Genomic DNA, 18,490 nt, shown 5'->3' with positions numbered 1-18,490 from the left:
TGAATAACCTATACTGTGTGTGTGTGTTTATGTATTCTGTGTTATTATTTAGTTAATTAGTAAGTAAGTAAATAAATAATTAAGCCAATGTGTGTATTGCTGATTCATCAATAAGGTTAGGGTTCTTGCAGGTTCAAGGATTATGCGACGTTCAGAATGAGACTGATGAGGTAATGATTTAATAAGTGACTGTTATCGAGATAACATACAGTGAGGGAAAAAAGTATTAGTTGATTTTGTACGTTTGCCCACTGATAAAGAAATGATCAGTCTATAATTTTAATGGTAGGTTTATTTGAACAGTGAGAGACAGAATAACAACAAAAAAATCCAGAAAAACGCATGTCAAAAATGTTATAAATTGATTTGCATTTTAATTAGGGAAATAAGTATTTGACCCCCTCTCAATCAGAAAGATTTCTGGCTCCCAGGTGTCTTTTATACAGGTAACGAGCTGAGATTAGGAGCACACTCTTTAAGGGAGTTACCTGTATAAAAGACACCTGTCCACAGAAGCAATCAATCAATCAGATTCCAAACTCTCCACCATGGCCAAGACCAAAGAGCTCTCCAAGGATGTCAGGGACAAGATTGACCTACACAAGGCTGGAATGGGCTACAAGACCATCGCCAAGCAGCTTGGTGAGAAGGTGACAACAGTTGGTGCGATTATTCGCAAATGGAAGAAACACAAAATACCTGTCAATCTCCCTTGGCCTGGGGCTCCATGCAAGATCTCACCTCGTGGAGTTGCAATGATCATGAGAACGGTGAGGAATCAGCCCAGAACTACACGGGAGGATCTTGTCAATGATCTCAAGGCAGCTGGGACCATAGTCACCAAGAAAACAATTGGTAACACACTACGCCGTGGACTGAAATCCTGCAGCGCCCGCAAGTTCCCCCTGCTCAAGAAAGCACATATACAGGCCCGTCTGAAGTTTGTCAATTAACATCTGAATGATTCAGAGGAGAACTGGGTGAAAGTGTTGTGGTCAGATGAGACCAAAATCGAGCTCATTGGTATCAACTCAACTCGCCGTGTTTGGAGGAGGAGGAATGCTGCCTATGACCCCAAGAAAACCATCCCCACCGTCAAACATGGAGGTGGAAACATTATGCTTTGGGGGTGTTTTTCTGCTAAGGGGACAGGACAACTTCACCGCATCAAAAGGACGATGGATGGGGCCATGTACCATCAAATCTTGGGTGAGAACCTTCTCCCCTCAGCCAGGGCATTGAAAATGGGTAGTGGATGGGTATTCCAGCATGACAATGACCCAAAACACACGGCCAAGGCAACAAAGGAGTGGCTCAAGAAGAAGCACATTAAGGTCCTGGAGTGGCCTAGCCAGTCTCCAGACCTTAATCCCATAGAAAATGTGTGGAGGGAGCTGAAGGTTCGAGTTGCCAAACGTCAGCCTCGAAACCTTAATGACTTGGAGAAGATCTGCAAAGAGGAGTGGGACAAAATCCCTCCTGAGATGTGTGCAAACCTGGTGGCCAACTACAAGAAACGTCTGATCTCTGTGATTGCCAACAAGGGTTTTGCCACCAAGTACTAAGTCATGTTTTGCAGAGGAGTCAAATATTTATTTCCCTCATTAAAATGCAAATAAATGTATAACATTTTTGACATGCGTTTTTCTGGATTTTTTTGTTGTTATTCTGTCTCTCACTGTTCAAATAAACCTACCATTAAAATGATAGACTGATCATGTCTTTGTCAGTGGGCAAACGTACAAAATCAGCAGAGGATCAAATACTTTTTCCCTCACTGTATATATATATATATATCTTCTAAGAGTTTAATTAGGGAGATGGTAACTAGTTAAACAACTTCTTCCGTGGTGCCCCAAATTCCTGATGAGTTAATTGTTACATGATTAATTTAATCGAGTGACAATTAAACATAGTTAGTTGATTCGATAAATAACAGTCATCACATTAATGCAATTCACATCACGACACACCTTTATACACTGCATTGTATTGGTTTTCTATGTATCTGACACCACAAATGAAGTTCTCTCTACTTTGGTCAATATAGAGTTATAAAAGAGCTATCATGTCTATTTGTGTGTCACTAGGCCGGTCGATCGCGTCAACTGGGCGCCTCTGTCTACTGTGTGGGAGTAAAAGACTTCAATGAAACCCAGGTGAGCCACATGTTTCTGTTGTGAGCAGGGGATTTAGCAGTTGGCTAGTCTCACATTATTGTTATTACACTGTTATTAAATTATAAGTCTCCTCCCTCCCCAGCTTTGGACAATAGCTGACAGTAAGGACCATGTCTTCCCTGTGAATGATGGCTTTGAGGCACTGCAAGGAGTCATTGATTCAGTAAGTAGGGCAACAATGTTAGGGGCTGGTAGAAGGATGCAAACACCTGTTCGCTATTGTAAGGTATAGTTTCAACATGGTTGAAAGTATACCAAGGTATACATACTTTCAACAGATCTAACTCTTAACAGATTTACAGTATGTGCTGCTCACCGCTGTCACCATTAACCACTCTCTCTCTCTCTCTCTCTCTCTCTCTCTCTCTCTCTCTCTCTCTCTCTCTCTCTCTCTCTCTCTCTCTCTCTCTCTCTCTCTCTCTCTCTCTCCCCCCCCTCTCTCTCTCCCCACTCTCTCTCTCTCTCTCTCTCTCTCTCTCTCTCTCGCCCCTCTCTCTCTCTCTCTCTCCCCCCTCTCTCTCCTCTCTCTCTCGCTCTCTCCTCTCTCTCTCTCTCTCTCTCTCTCTCTCTCTCTCTCTCTCTCTCTCTCTCTCTCTCTCTCTCTCTCGTCTCTCTCTCTCTCTCTCTCTCTCTCTCTCTCTCTCTCTCTCTCTCTCTCTCTCTCTCTCTCTCTCTCTCTCTCTCTCTCTCTCTCTGAAGATCCTGAAGAGATCATGCATTGAGATATTGGCAGCAGAGCCCTCTAGTATCTGTGCAGGAGGTGAGTGGTGTTTTGGAGTGGGTTTCATAATGGGCTCCAGCTGCATGACACTGTTGCTTGTTTATTGATATGCTGCCGACACGGATCAATCCACTCTGTGTTTCTACTGTGTCTAATGAGACAGCAAGGGGGAAACGGATTGACTTAAATATGTGTTTGACTCTGTGTAAATGAAAAGTGCCAGATGAAGACAAATAGGCACGGTTAAAACGTTACATCCTCTCTGGCTCAGCCTAGCCTGCATTTGACCTGAATATTGTCCGATTTTAGATAATCATGGATCATTATGGATAATTGGGGAGCTTTTGGCCTCAGGAAATAAGGACTTTAAAATTGTATTATCAACTGTAATTCCTCTTTACCAATGCTTATCAAGGTGAACAAATGGCATTGATGATTCTCAATGTTCTCTCCCTTTCATCCTGCCTTAGAGTCCTTCCAGGTGGTAGTGAAAGGAAATGGTTTCTCACATGCCCGCGAGGTGGGGAAGGTCCTTTGTAGCTTCCGCATCAACGACACTCTCACTTTGAGTAAGTGGAAGTTACGGTACCTACAATTTACCAACCATTAACCCTAATGAATCCCATCAGCATCACCCCTGTTTTTAATGAGCAGGGAACAATCTCTTTAACTTTCACACTAGGTTCTGGGTGCAGGGTAATGAGGCTGAGAAAGAGATCTGTTTCAGCAATTCCACAGTGAGTTCGTTGTTATTGACTGTGTCCTCAGGCTGTGTGAGAAAAAGGCAAAGAGAAAGGATTTCAACCATCCTGAATGAAAGAGCTTAAAGGAATGAGCCTGAAATAATACTCATTAGCTCAAGCAGGCACCAGTTGGCCAAGCTAGGAAATAACGTTCTGAGAACCGTATGTTTCTTAGAGCTTGGTGAGAGCCTGGTTATCCTATGGTTATTTAGCATACAACCTTCCCACAGCTTTCTGGCAATGGTGCAGGATAGTGGCTTGGCTTTGGAACATTCTCAGCACATTTAGGAATTTAGGATTTATTTTATTTTATTGGTAATTGTCACGGATTCAGCCGAGGCTGCTCCTCCTCCTTGCTCGGGCAGGCTTCGGCGTTCGTCGTCACCGGAGTACTAGCTGCTACCGATCTATGTTTCTGTGTTCTACTTGTTTTGTCTTCATTGTACACACCTGGTTCCCATTATGTCTATGATTTGTTCCCTATTTAACCCTCTGGCTCCCACTGTGTTGTGTGCGTGTTTGTTCTATGTTTGGTGTTATCGACTGGTGAGCGGGATTGTCCTCCCTGCGTGGAGTTTATGTTCATTTGTTATTTACGAGTAAAGTACGTTGTCTACTAGCTCTGTGTCCTGCGCCTGACTCCGTCCTACCGCTACACACTGACACCTGACAGTAATTCAGTACTTTACCAGAAGGGTTCCTAAAAGTTGAAACATGGTTACATTTCATTTCAATTTTGGTAATGTTCTAGGAAAGTTTTCCAACTGGTTTGACATTGGGAATGTTCTCATAGTTCAGAGAACGTTAAGAAACAACATTCTTCTGTTGCAACTGTGGCACAAACCTTTTGATGCAAGACCCTCACTGGCAGCAAATTACAAACCAATGGAGTCTGCAGCAGTGCAAAAAACTGATTGAGTTAGAGATGTAATGTGGTTTCTTTGTTCCTTTGCACATCTGCTGTTGGCTGGGTGCCTCTGAGGATCATTGAGGATCAAGCCAGGTAAAAGGCTCTCTGAAGCTTCAAGGGACAGGGTTTATTTCCTGTAGAATTTTGTAATTTCCAATAGATCAGGGACTTGCAATCATATCCTTTTGTCACGCCCTGACCTTAGATATCCCTTTTATTCTCTATTTGGTTAGGTCAGGGTGTGATTTGGGTGGGCATTCTAGTTTTTCTATTTCTTTGTTGGCCGGGAATGGTTCCTAATCAGAGGCAGCTGTCTATCGTTGTCTCTGATTGGGGATCATACGTAGGCAGCCTTTTTCCCACCTTAGTTTGTGGGATCTTGTTTTTGTATGGTTGCGTTGTAGCCTGCAGAACTTTATGTTTGTGTGTATTTTGTCTGTGTTTCATTTAATAAATTAGTATGTTCGCCTACCACGCTGCACCTTGGTCCGAGCCTTCAATCAACGAACGTGACACCTTTAATAGGCAATCTTCAGTATAGAGAGCAGTCCGATTCTTACACTGAAGTCTAATTTCTGCATTCTTCCCTCAGGCAGTAGGGGAAATTGGGCTATGTTTGCCTTGGCCACAAGCAAGAGCAACCTGGTCTCGTATTATTCTGTATGTAAATCCAAGACACCCATTTAGTATGATACTGTATGTTACGTTTCCTATGGTATCTATTAATTTGTGGATGTCCATCATCCATTTCGTATGATATGTTACGAATTACAATTCCCCTGTAGCTCAGTTGGTAGAGCATGGCGCTTGCAACGCCAGGGTTGTGGGTTCGTTTCCCACGGGGGGCCAGTATGAAAATGTATGCACTCACTAACTGTAAGTCACTCTGGATAAGAGCGTCTGCTAAATGACTAAAATGTAAAATGTATGATATGTAACGAATTTGCAAAACGTACAATACGTTATGAATTTGCAAAACATATGATATGTTACGAATTCCACTTTGGTGTGGCTAATATTAGCTAGCTGGCTAACGTTAGCTAGGGTTAAGGTTAGGAGTTAGGGGAAGAGTTAGCTAACATGCTTAGTAGTTGCAAAGTAGCTAAAAAGTAGTAAGTAGTTAGTTGCTAATTAGCTAAAATGCTAAAGTTGTCCGTGATGAGTTTCGAACACACACCCTTTGGGTTGCTAGACATTCGCGTTATACGCCCAACCAACAACCCTCCTTTCGTTTTTGCCTTGAGTAACCTGTCTTATGTACTGTAACCAGACCAAATGCAACATATCATACTCATTTGGGTGTCCTGGATTTACATTTACTATGTTACACATAGTCTATGAGACCAGGCTGGCAAGAGGGGGTCTGTCCTCACCCTCTACACACATACACACACCTCGCATTGCTTCAACTGGTTTAATACTTAAGGCTTCTCAGATGTACAGAGGAAATGTGGATCTCCTGACATTCTCTCAGCCAGGCTACATAAACCACACTCACTCTGAAGGACTTCAGTTGATTTATTTTCCACAAGTAAAGAAGGTCTAGAAAGACAATAAGGGAGGAATTTTCACAATTTGTCTCAATGTATTTCAATTTGAAAGATATTCTTTGAAACACTCTTTGCACTACAACTCTTTTGAAATTATGATCATTTAACTATGATAATTACTTTAATAGTACCGTTTGTAAATTAACTAGCTACAGTACTCTATTTTGTTTGTTTTTATTTCCATGCACCTCTCGCTGGATGCATAGCTATAGGATTTCTAATCAGGGGGATTATCTATATACAGGCGACTTATCTATTGTATACAGTATTAGGTATTGATATATACACATAATACAAAGTGTTCTCTTCAATAATCCCATAGTGAAAAGGCCATTGGTAGTGAGAGACACCTACCTTCTGTGCCCAGCTCCCGTATTGGAGAAGGAAGGGACGTAAGTGACTCTTTAACTCTCACATCCCCACTGCTTTAATTGATGCATGCCAAACCCAACTCATGAAATGCACTCCTTGTTTACATACCCACAATTACATCTCTCTTGCTCTCAAGTCAATACAGTATTTTCTCAGAAAAGCAGCTATCCTTGGTCTCTGGAATGAAAACAGGGATGTGTTGATTAGAGCAAAACAAATAAACAGTGCAGGTAATTATACCCTCTCACCTCACCTCTCCCTCCCTCTCACCTCCCCCATCCCTTCTCTCTCACCTCCCCCATCCCCCACTCTCAACTCCCACAGGGAAGCTACCCTCCACGTCAGTATGAACAATGGCCTGAGTTTCATATCTAGCTCCGTCACCATCACCACAGTCAGCTGTGTAAGTACCAACCCTTCTCCACCTCTCTACACAGGAACATCTCTCAACCATGGCTACATGGAGTATTATGTTTCTAATACTATGGTTAATTTTAGTACTTTACTCTTCCGTATCTATTCCAAGGAGGTGATAGAGCTTGTACAGTAAGTACACCCGGTGCTAACCTCATTTCCTCTCTCTGCCTCCCCCAGTCTGATGGGACGTTCTTGGCCATTGCTCTGCTCATTCTGCTGCTCCTGCTGACGCTGGCTCTGCTCTGGTGGTTCTGGCCTCTCTGCTGCACAGTGGTAACCTATCTCTCATTATCACCCTCTCACATTCAAAACCACTTCCTGTACTCCAGCAGAGACTATGCCATGTATGCATGAGTCAACAGGATATTCATTAACTCCTGTGGAACAGCATATTAGGATTCTGTTTCTTTTTCCATCTTTGCAGATCATCCATGAGCCTCCACCTCCAGTAATGGAGGACAGCTCAGTGAGTAAAGCTTTTTTTCTTATCTACTGTCTCTAGGCCTGTGCCTCCTGTAGAGTTGAAACGCCACTAACATACCATATAATCAGACTCTCTGTGTCTTTTTCTGTCTCCTGTTGTCTGATCTGAAAACAGCCGGCAGCCTCTGCCTCAAAGAGCTATGAGAACCTGTAAAAGCATAATGGGGATTAGACTGAGTTATTGACTCGCAGCTGACATTTTCCATTTTGACCCGACAGAAGCAGATGTTTAGTATAGAGGCCAATGATCAGAACAACGTGAGTTGGGTTCTAAATATAGCCGGGCATAGGGAGTGGCACAGAGGGGGTGATGGGAGAAAATACAAAGTCAACACAAAGAGGCATGGTGGGGCTAAATGAGGTTTCACACACTGGCTTAGCTAAAGTCTGTTCTTTAGCTAAATAACTTACAGGGGTCAAAATAATCAAAGACTCCATCTGCACAAGGTCAGTCAATCAGGCAAGGTCCTGATCTGGCTGCATCAGCACCATTTGTGAGGGGAGATTGGTCTCCTGGCGCTCATGCCAAAGAACTCTGTCTGCATGCGGACAGCCAAACAAAGAAGGTGACTGGACTGCAGCTGTATTGAGAGGGGCAATGTTGCTGGGCTCTCCGGTGTATCCAGCTAGCTGTACTGAGGGCAAGCTCCACTCAATGGTGCTGAATGCAGCCAGGACCAGACTGGGCAGATTGTTTATGATAGTTATTTTGTGTTTTTTTGTGTCCAGTAAACTGGATAGCAGCCCAGCTCTTTAGGTAGAGAGAGGAGTTTAGTTATGCTACAAGTTTAGTTACAATTATTTTCAGGCTCTCAGACGTGGCTGGAGCTTCTAACAGGGGAACTCCCTGGCCACGCCACACAGGGATGCCATGCTACCTATTTCTTTTTGAACTACTGGCATACAGCTCGGACACCCATGCATACCCCACAAGACATGCCACCAGAGGTCTCTTCACAGTCCTCAAGTCCAGAACAGACTATGGGAGGCGCACAGTACTACATAGAGCCATGACTACATGGAACTCTATTCCACATCAAGTAACTCATGCAAGCAGTAAAATTAGACTTAAAAAACAGATACAAATATACCTTATGGAACAGCGGGGACTGTTTGTGAAGCAACACAAACATAGACACATGAATACAAACACACGATAGCATACACACTATACACACGTACACATGTATTTTGTGTTATAGATATGTGGTAGTACAGTAGGGGCCTGAGGGCACACAGTTCATGTTGTGAAATCTGTTATGAATGTATTGTAATGTTTTTAAAATGTATAACTGCCTTAATTTTGCCAAGGCAGCAGCTAATGGGGATCCATAATAAATACAAATACAAACTTGATCAGGACATCAAGTTTAGCATGACTCCTGCCTTACTTGTTTGGAACAATACCACTGGTATTGTTGACTTGAACTGGCTGAAGGGAGTGGTAGGCATCTGATATTATGAACATTATAGGGCAAGGCTACCATCTGAGGGATCTATTTTTCCCTCTTGTAAGGATGAGGACGAGGACGGCTGTCCCAAGAAGAGGTGGCCCACTGTGGATGCCTCATACTACGGTGGCCGAGGTGTGGGTGGCATCAAGAGAATGGAGGTGAGAAAGACATTCACCGACTGTTGTACTCGGACTGGTGTGCCCTTCATCCAACTATGGCTCAGCTCTGGTCATTATATTACCATGCCCCTGGCACTGACTGGCTGTTGTTGCTTGTCCTTGTTCAGGTCCGCTGGGGTGACAAGGGTTCCACTGAGGAGGGGGCCAAACTTGAGAAAGCCAAGAATGCCCGTGTCAAGATGCCAGAGCAGGAGTTTGACATTCCACCAACACGCACTCTTAACAATGGCATGCACAAACCTATCAGTCCCCAGAAGTGGTACTCTCCTATAAAGGTATTGAATCCAGCTAGCATATTTGGTTCCTTGGAAGTTGTGTGAAGCTATGTTAATTATAGGTTATTTGAAGGTAATTAAATAACATTCTGAACATGTTTCAATAAAACGTATAAGAACACTGCTAGCTTAACTGTTTTGAACTCCAAGCACAGATAGGACACATGGAAATTCATTTACTTAGGCATTTATCATGCAAACACATTTCTTTTTTATTGTGGCACAGCTTCAGTGAGATTCAAACCCATGATCTTCTGTTCTCTATCCAAGGAATTAGTCCACTGCGCCACTGGGATGGAGCTAGCATCTCATGTTGTTTTTACTCATACAAAGCTGTTCATTTTAGTCTATTCAAACAGACCCCATTTCATAGGAAACAAGCACTCATTAAGATCAGGTGTGGCCTATTAGTGGGCGCAGCCAACACACCTGAACACGCTTAACAAGATAGAGGTTAGTGAGAGTTTTGTTGACGCTGAGAATGGAATGTATATGTTTTAAAATAACATTATTAGAACGTTCTTTGAATGTTAATGTTTTCTAGAACATTGTTTGTTAATGTTCTCTGAACAATTTGAGAACATTACTTTAAATAGAACTATGAGGAAACCTGTAGGAAACGTTATGCTGAAGTACTGAAATTCCCACCTTGGAAATGTATAGTTCTCTGAACATTATGCATTAGCTGGGTATCCCGCACAATTCCCAGAACATTGTGGGAAGGTTGTATGCAAAATAACCATAGGACAACCACACTCTCTTCAAGCTCTAAGAAACATATGGTTCTCAGAACGTTATGTGCTAGCTGGGTACGCCTGTACTTAGGAGTTCAACATTTCCTTGGTATACCATAAAAAGGTACACTTTCTAGTTGAGTAGGGGAATAACAACAACAAAATTGCAGTACCTTTCAATTAAAATAAATGTCCAATCAAATGCACTTAATTGAAAAAATCTTAAACATTACATGGTTTACCATACAAGGTAGATTTTTAGGGAATTGAGGGAGGCAAAAACAAGAACAAAATTGCAGTACCTTCTACTCACATACAATCATATGCACTCTAAATTCCATGGAAAACATTGTTAGTAAACTTTTACCATTGTGGTCCTCTGTAGCTCAGTTGGTAGAGCATGGCACTTGCAACACCAAGATTGTGAGTTTGATTCCCCCCTCCCCCCAAAAAAGTATGCACACATGACTAAGTCACTTAGCATCTGCTAAATGGCACATATTCATATTATATATACTGTATATATTAGGCATAGGTTATCAAGTGCAAACTATCTACCCATCAGGGTTGGGGTCAATTAGGAAAATTGTGAATGTAATTAAATTCAAACTATGAATTTTAATTGGCCACACCCGACAGGAAGCAGAATTTGAATAAAATATAATTTAATTCAAAGCATTTCAACTGAGATGTGAAACCTGAGTCTCATTCCTTTGACAAATATTTTATCAAAAGGATATGCCACCTATGAATGCAAAGAATACACATACCATTTCAAATACTAGTTTGATTGTAACTCAGACGTCAAACAGTAATTTTTCTTTGTCATGAGATGTTAGATTGTTCCCTTCCATACTACAGTGTCCGATCTAATGCATTCTGGGAAATGTGTTTTTTTCTGATATTTAAAAACATTAAGGGAATTATTAATAATTATAGACAACCCACAACCTGATCTTAGAATATTTCCAGACCACTGTAATTGTTTTAAATTGTTTTAGGAGAATGAGAATGTTTCAACCTTATCCTACCTGGTATAAACATTTTCATGGTGATGTGTAGTATAAATAAGCAATTTAAATGTCATTGAATTTCATTGAATTACATTCTACTTCCTCTAATTCAAATTTAAATTCTGCTTCCTGTGGGGTATGACCAATTCAAATTAAATTAAGATTCAATCATTTAATTACAATTAAAGAGAAATTCGCAACTCAATTCAGAATTGACTCCAACCCCCATCAAAACCCAGTCTATGATCAAAACAATTCTTAATTAGTTGCAGCCTTCCTGTAGTGTCATTGTTTCCAGGAAGTTTGTTTCATAACGTCTCAGTCAGCTGGATGAGTGGTAATATGAACCAGACATGAACTGAGCTGACCTCAGGAAGATGAGATCTGCAGAGCAGAGGGAAGCTGGTGCTAGTCCCAACACAATACATTCCTTCCCCTTTATCTCTACTTACTCTCCTCACTGACTATTATTATGTCATGGGGCATAGCTTTCGATGGTTAAACAGCACCAGACAGCCAGCCAGACACAGACAGATAGATGTTAGACTGATCAACAGACCTGTATACTGGCATATACAGAATAGAAATAAACCAGAGCGGAGTAAAGCAACTGACAGGCATACAGCCATTCAGGCAGGCAGACAGGAAATATTGTTATTATCATATTGTCATCAACTATGTAACATTCTTCTCTTTAATGTATTGTGCCCATCTTTGTTCAGGGCAAGCTGGATGCTCTGTGGGTGTTTCTGAGGAAAGGCTACGATAGGGTGTCTCTGATGAGACCCTATCCTGGAGACAAGGTAAGACACAAAAATAAACGGCATAGAGAAAGACACATCCAACACTTGCTACTGCACTGTATGGGATGACACGAGGATATGCGGAGTCATGGAAGGCACTTTTAGCAACTCAATAAGAAAGCCAGTGTGTGACTTACCTGTAGGGCAGAGAAGGATAGCTTACAGGGGCTTTTCCTTCAGAGCTCTTCTAGGGGATGATAAGGCCCACTGGCCCAGCACTTCATTATACTGTTATGTAAGAAAAGCATAAAAAATGCAATCAGATGAAACCGTTTAGGAGGCAGAGACCACACTACCTAATGCCTAGGCCCACTCCGTTGCAAATCCTCAACAGAAACAACTCAAACCCCTGGAAAATTGAGGGAAAGAATAAGATCTGGAGCCAAGACCACAGCCTGAGGAGCAAAGCAGACAGAATGGAAAATAGAGAGGGGGGAGGCTTCAGCACCATCTTTCTTTTTTATTCTCTTTTTGAACTTTTTACTTTTTTTGCAATGGTTCTTCCAGCAGTCTTTTATAACTTTTTTTTCTCCATCAAAACTATTCCACCAGGCAGCTGAGGAGAGTGGGAATTTTGATTAACTCCTTACAAACTCATCACGTTGGCAATTTTGGAAGCCAATTAAAGCCCTAAATTAATTTAAACTGCTTTTGAATGCCTTCAGTGCCCATTTCCTCATTAAATCATCTGCCCCGGCTAAATGCTTTTAAAATATTTCCAGCCAGGCAGTAAATAATACACTAGAAAGGTTGCAGCTGATAGTAATAATAACGGTGCACAGACAGAGCGGCTGTGAGGAAGGCATAATGTATCCTGGCATATACAGGCTGAAGAAGCTGAGGTGCTAATATTGCTCCAACCTGAAGGAATGTGTTCAAATCTGCTGAAGCCATTAAGGACAGATGACTAGTCACTACCCACATCCCCACCTTCCCGTAACTCAAGCCTAGCTGGGAGTTTTGTTTTTATATGGTCTCAATGACAGCTGTGGATAGCAGGACGGGGCAAACCATCCACACAATTCCCTCTCTTCCCATCTTTCAAAAGCTGTTGCTACCTCAGTAAATCTCCTTGTTGTTTTGACTGAATTTGACATTTATAGCCAAGCAGAAGACAAGATGGAGTCAGCATAATATACAGAAAGGAAAACAATGATAATGAGAGATTGGTCAAAGATTCATCCACCCAGGACTCATCCATTAATATACATCGTCAGTCACAGGCTTCATTAGGACATGTGTTGATGATAATGTATCCACGAAAACAATCTGTACATACCCCAACCAAAAACCCTGGATGAATGGAGATATCCGTACCATGCTGAGAGCCCGTACTGCAGCATTCAATGGCAGCATAACGAACCCTGATGACTCAGTGGTGTGCGACATGTACAAGGCAAGCAGGTACGAGCTCCGCAAATCCATTAGGGACGCAAAAAGTTAACACAGACTCAAACTTCAATTGATGTTTGACAACTCAGACTCGTGACACAGGTGGCAAGGACTACGACTATCACAGACTACAAAGGCAAATCCAGCTGTGTGGTGCCCACCGAAGCCTCCCTCCCAGACGAGCTTAACACATTCTATGCTTGCTTATAGGGAGGAGGTAAGTGAACTGTCATTGTGGTATTGTGGTGCCAGGACAACAACCTCTCCCTCAACGCCACCAAAAGAAAGGAGTTGATTGTTGACTTCAGGAAGCAGAGGATGGAACACGCCCCGATCCACATCAATGGGACTGCAGTAGAGAGTCAGTAGTTAAGTTCCTCGGCATCCACATCACAGAGGACTTGACATGAACCAACAACACTACCACTCGTCAAGAGGGCACAACAGTGCATCTTCTTCCTAAGGCGGCTGAAGAAATTCGGCATGCCACCCTGGGTCCTCTCCAAATACTACCGCTGCACCATCGAGAGTGTCCTGACCAGTTGCATAACGGTCTGGTACGGGAATTGCGCCGTCCACGACTGCAAGGCCCTCCAGTTGGTGGTGAAGATGGCCCAGTACATCACTGGTACGGGGCTCCCACCCATCCAGGACATCTACTTGAAACGGTGCCTGAGGAAGGCCCGCAGCATGATCAAGGACCCCACACACCCCAGCCATGAGCTGTTCACTCCCTTACCATCATGCAAATGGTTTTGGAGCATGAGGTCAGATACCAACAGCCTCAGAGACAGTTTCTATCTACAAGCCATCAGACTGCTGATCACTTCAACTGTACTGACCACCTGCACTGACTCTCCGCACCTTCACACACACACACACTGATATACACTCATTCACACACACACACACACACAGATATACACTCATTCACACACACGCACATCACAACTGCTGCTATCATACTCTTATTGTCAGCGTCTGGGTAAAGTGGGGAAACGGAATCAGGCGCAGGACACAGAACTGAGAGATAAATGGCTTTACTAGACTCAAAGTAAACCATAGCAAACCCTCCACGCAGGGAAGAGCAAAACAACAGCTCAACAGACGACGTAACAAAGAACAATCACGCACACACCCAGGAGGGAAAACAGAGGTAATATAGGGAAACTAATAAGCCTAATGAGTAACAGGTGTGAAAAATAAAGACAGAACTAGTGAGACACAGAAATATCGATCGGTGGCAGCTAGTACTCCGGTGACGACGACCGCCGAAGCCTGCCCGAGCGAGGAGGAGGGGCAGCCTCGGCCGTATCCGTGACACTTATTCTCATTGCTAAATACTGCACAATTTAAACACTTGCCCCCCAATCCCCCCTTCCCCAAAACACATGTAAATATTGGACTATAAATTGTGCCTTCCTGTATTATACTTATGCTAAAAACTGTCTTCTATTCTACTGAGCCATCTACTTTATATTCGTATTCTTATATTTTATTATTTCTTATTGTTGAGAAGGAACCTGTGTACATATGACTAATAAAACTTGAAACTATTCCCTTACAGACCCTTCTCTAAGATCTATAAATCCACTTTGCATGAAAAAGTTATGTAATAATTATGAAATAGTTCAATACTGTATACACCAATGTATCAGTAAATCACTGGGCCCAGTTTTTCAAAACTTTTAATCTGGATCAGAGTATCTGGATTCTGTAATACAATTTTTCTTGCAATCCAGGATCATATCGATCTGGCTGTTTTTGAGCCATTTTTTGTTGTTGTTGAAAATAATCGGATAGGATAATTCTGATGCAGATACCACAATATCAAGATCACATAATCTGGATTTTCGGTGCTTTGAACAGGCCTACGCCTTGCCATCTACTGGACATATTAAGTTGGATTACCATTTTTGAAAAACCCAATTCGAACATTTAACCCAATCCGATTTCTGAAATTCGATCAGATAACTTTTGAAAAGTTAGGGAATCCAATCTGACCTTCAATCAGGATTAAATATAGTTTATGCATTTTTCAAAGGTGATTAGGATCGTTTTGATGCCGAAAATCAGGATTATCTTGATCCCATGGGAAGGGTGGATTCAGTAAGGTGAGAGCCTCTACAATCAATAAATGTCAATGTAACTAAGGTGACAAGGTTTAAAAATGTTCGTACATCTGAAAACCAAAGGTTCATTATGTTAAACTGACCGCAGTATACGTATGTGCTCAGTTGTTATATTGAGAAGTGTCAAATACATGTGTACTTACTTATAAGTGATATGCAGGCTCTATTATTTGTAATCTAGGTACCTTTATTCTTGTGACTGAACAAAAATATAAAATGTCATGAGCTGAAATAAAAGATTACAGACATTTTCCATACGCACAAAAAGTGTATTTCTCTCAAATTTTGTGCACAAATTTGTTTACATCCCTGTCAGTGAGTATTTCTCCTTTGCCAAGATAATCCATCCACCTACAGGTGTGGCATATCAAGAAGCTGATTAAACAGATAGCTGGAAAGGTGGCATCCTATGACGGTGCCACGTTGAAAGTCACTGAGCTCTTCAGTATGGGCCATTCTACTGCCAATGTTTGTCTATTGAGATTGCATGACTGTGTTCTTGATTTTATACACCTGTCAGCAACGGGTGTGGCTGAATTAGCCAAATCCACTAATTTGAAGGGTTGTCCACAGTGTACTGCAGTAAATTTAACATAATGAAGCTTTGGTTTTCAGATTTAAAAAAGTTTTTTAAGCCTCCCCACTTTAGTTACAATTGAAATTTCTCGGTTGTAGTGCCTTTCACCTTTCTAAATCCACCCTCCCAGTGGGATGAAGATGATCCTGATTTCCTGCATCAAAACTATACTAATCACTGCCTTTGAATTTTGAAAAATGCAAATACAACATTTAATCCTGATTCAAGGGCAGATTGGATTACTGAATCCTTATCCAGAAGTTCAGAATCTCATTTTTCAGTTTTGAAATACCAAATTCTAACATTTAATCCAATCTGATTGCTAAAATCTGATCTAAAAAGTTTTTAAAAACTGGGCCCTGATGACTGCCTCTGATTTCTCTCGTCCCTGTTTTATCCCTCTCTCCTCTTACAGGGCAGGTGCATTAGCTTCACCCGGGTGGAATCCTACTCTACTCCTCATTATCCAATCTCCCACTGCCCGTCCACACCCATCTACAGTCTGCCTCACACCTACAGTCACGCTTCCTCACATGGCACCCTCTCCCAAATGCCCCCCTCTCCCACCTCCACTCTTCCACCCCTGCCATCCACTCCCCCTCCATCCTGCATCACCCCTCCCCCTTACACCCCCCCTCCAAACCAAGCTCTGCCCCAAACTTCTGTAAGTCCTCCTCCACCTGTTGCTCCACCCACCCCTTCACCCCTTTTCTCTCCCACCCCTCCACCCCTTTGCCCTGCCACACCCCCTTCCCCAACTGGCTCTCTGCCCCCACCCCCCCAGGCCTCACCCCCATGCAGAGCCCCTCCCCCTTCCCGCCCTCCCCCACACCCATCTGACCAATTCCTGTGAGGAAAAAGAACGAAGGGGTAAGGCCAATGCATCTGTCAAAGAACTGAGCAGCATGGACCCTGAGGACCCCTGAAAATGTCCCCAATACCTTGCCTTTCTCTGCTCCACCAATCCAAACCACTATCAACAGATAGACAAGTAGAACAGCAAGCCCAGCTTTACTTCACTCAAAGGTTCAGAGAGAAGCTGAGCAATTGATCTGTAAAACAAAGTTCCATTAGATTTTCCATGTTCTCTATTCTAACTGATCAGGAAGTTTGGTATTCTTTTTTTACTGTAAGACTTCCATATAGCTATCTACAGGTAGTGAAATACTTTTGAGTATGGCTCATGAGATACAGTGAAGATAATGCCAACACTTTACTGCTTTGCTTAATCAATAGAAGCAGAATATTGCCATCTTTAGCAGAATGGATAAACATACAGTATTTAATAAGTTAAAGGATCAATGGCTCAGCTTTTAACTCTGGCTTTATGTGTTATATAGGTACATCTTACATGCTGATTGATAGAAACATATGTGTATTATGAATGAATGCATTTTTTATAAATCAATCAATAAGTATATTGCAAGGAATGACAAACATGTCAGACACATTGGCAATGAGGAAAACCTCTGACTGGGGAAGAACGGATGACTTCATTTGCTTGTTTACACAGAGATCATGCTAAGAGTTCTTAAAGCCAAAGGGATGAAAAGCATGTCCTGTGGAGTGTTAAATGCACAATATGTGATTTCAACAGCCAGATCCTGCTACTTGAGCTGATAGATGGAACTGATTGATATTTTGAACCTTTACATTGTTTACAAAAAAAGACTAAGCTCATAAGGAATTATTGTCATATATGTCATTAATTAAAATTACCATTGGAAATCGGCAAATCTGACAGATTATGCCTTTAAAATCAGCATGGCTGACCTACCATTGGCCAATCAGGGACCAGCCAGGGCACACTGACCTTTTGACCTGACCTTTGGCTGTTGTTATATGGGGAATTTTGATGGTGTCACCATTGTTGTGCCGCCATTCCTACAGCAGTACCAGGAATGAGGATCTCTGTGCATCCACTAGTGTCTAATTCCATTTCCAATCCAGATAAGTGTGTATTGAATATGTGCTTACTGAGTATTTTCAACTAATGTATAGAATGTACAGAATGTATCCAAAACCAGTGAGGCCTTTTTTCAGATTCTAATAAAATATTGAATTTCAGAATAAAGATGTCCTGTTATGTAATTAATTATAATTTTTGCTGAAAAGCTTCACCTATATTCTAGAACTAACCAAAAGTACATGATCTGGTGTCTTAGCTGATTAACAGTCACTACATACTGTATGAGAGAGAGCAGAGTAGACAGATAAAGGTCTGAAGATTCCCAGATGACATTGGAAAAGTAAGGACGCTGAAGGCTATTTCATGCCGAGTCCTTAACTTCAAACAGAATGCCTCAGAGGAAATGGCTGAATATGAATAATGCACTGAGAAGTCTGTACAGGGTTTGAGGTGAGATGTCCATTGGAGAGTGATAAATCAGGAAATAGAGTAATCCTTCTACCCCCCCCCCCCCCTTACTCCAACCCCCCCCCCCCCCCCCCCCAAAAAAAAATAATAATTGTAAAGTGGTTATCCCACTGGCTATAAGGTGAATGCACCTATTTGTAAGTCGCTCTGGATAAGAGCGTCTGCTAAATGACGTAAA

At 42.1% G+C, this 18,490-nt stretch overlaps 1 protein-coding gene across 1 annotated transcript in view; it reads left to right on the top strand.

Moving 5' to 3' along the window:
• Positions 1-17,997, top strand: part of LOC311128303 (anthrax toxin receptor 1-like) — a 57,658-nt gene extending 39,661 nt beyond the window's left edge. Inside the window, exons 8-19 of the mRNA XM_084160393.1 lie at positions 2,091-2,159; positions 2,263-2,343; positions 2,880-2,940; positions 3,372-3,470; positions 6,427-6,496; positions 6,801-6,879; positions 7,071-7,166; positions 7,318-7,359; positions 8,893-8,988; positions 9,117-9,284; positions 11,754-11,834; positions 16,351-17,997. Of these exons, the coding sequence (XP_084016519.1) occupies positions 2,091-2,159; positions 2,263-2,343; positions 2,880-2,940; positions 3,372-3,470; positions 6,427-6,496; positions 6,801-6,879; positions 7,071-7,166; positions 7,318-7,359; positions 8,893-8,988; positions 9,117-9,284; positions 11,754-11,834; positions 16,351-16,788 (1,380 nt within the window). The 3' untranslated portion in view covers positions 16,789-17,997. The remainder of the gene's footprint in view (positions 1-2,090; positions 2,160-2,262; positions 2,344-2,879; positions 2,941-3,371; positions 3,471-6,426; positions 6,497-6,800; positions 6,880-7,070; positions 7,167-7,317; positions 7,360-8,892; positions 8,989-9,116; positions 9,285-11,753; positions 11,835-16,350) is intronic.
• The last annotated feature ends 493 nt before the right edge of the window (positions 17,998-18,490 follow it).

This window comes from Coregonus lavaretus (assembly GCF_964263955.1).
Source record: "Coregonus lavaretus genome assembly, chromosome: 4".
In the NCBI taxonomy this organism is placed as follows: domain Eukaryota; kingdom Metazoa; phylum Chordata; class Actinopteri; order Salmoniformes; family Salmonidae; genus Coregonus; species Coregonus lavaretus.
This window is presented reverse-complemented; position numbering and strand designations above follow the sequence as displayed.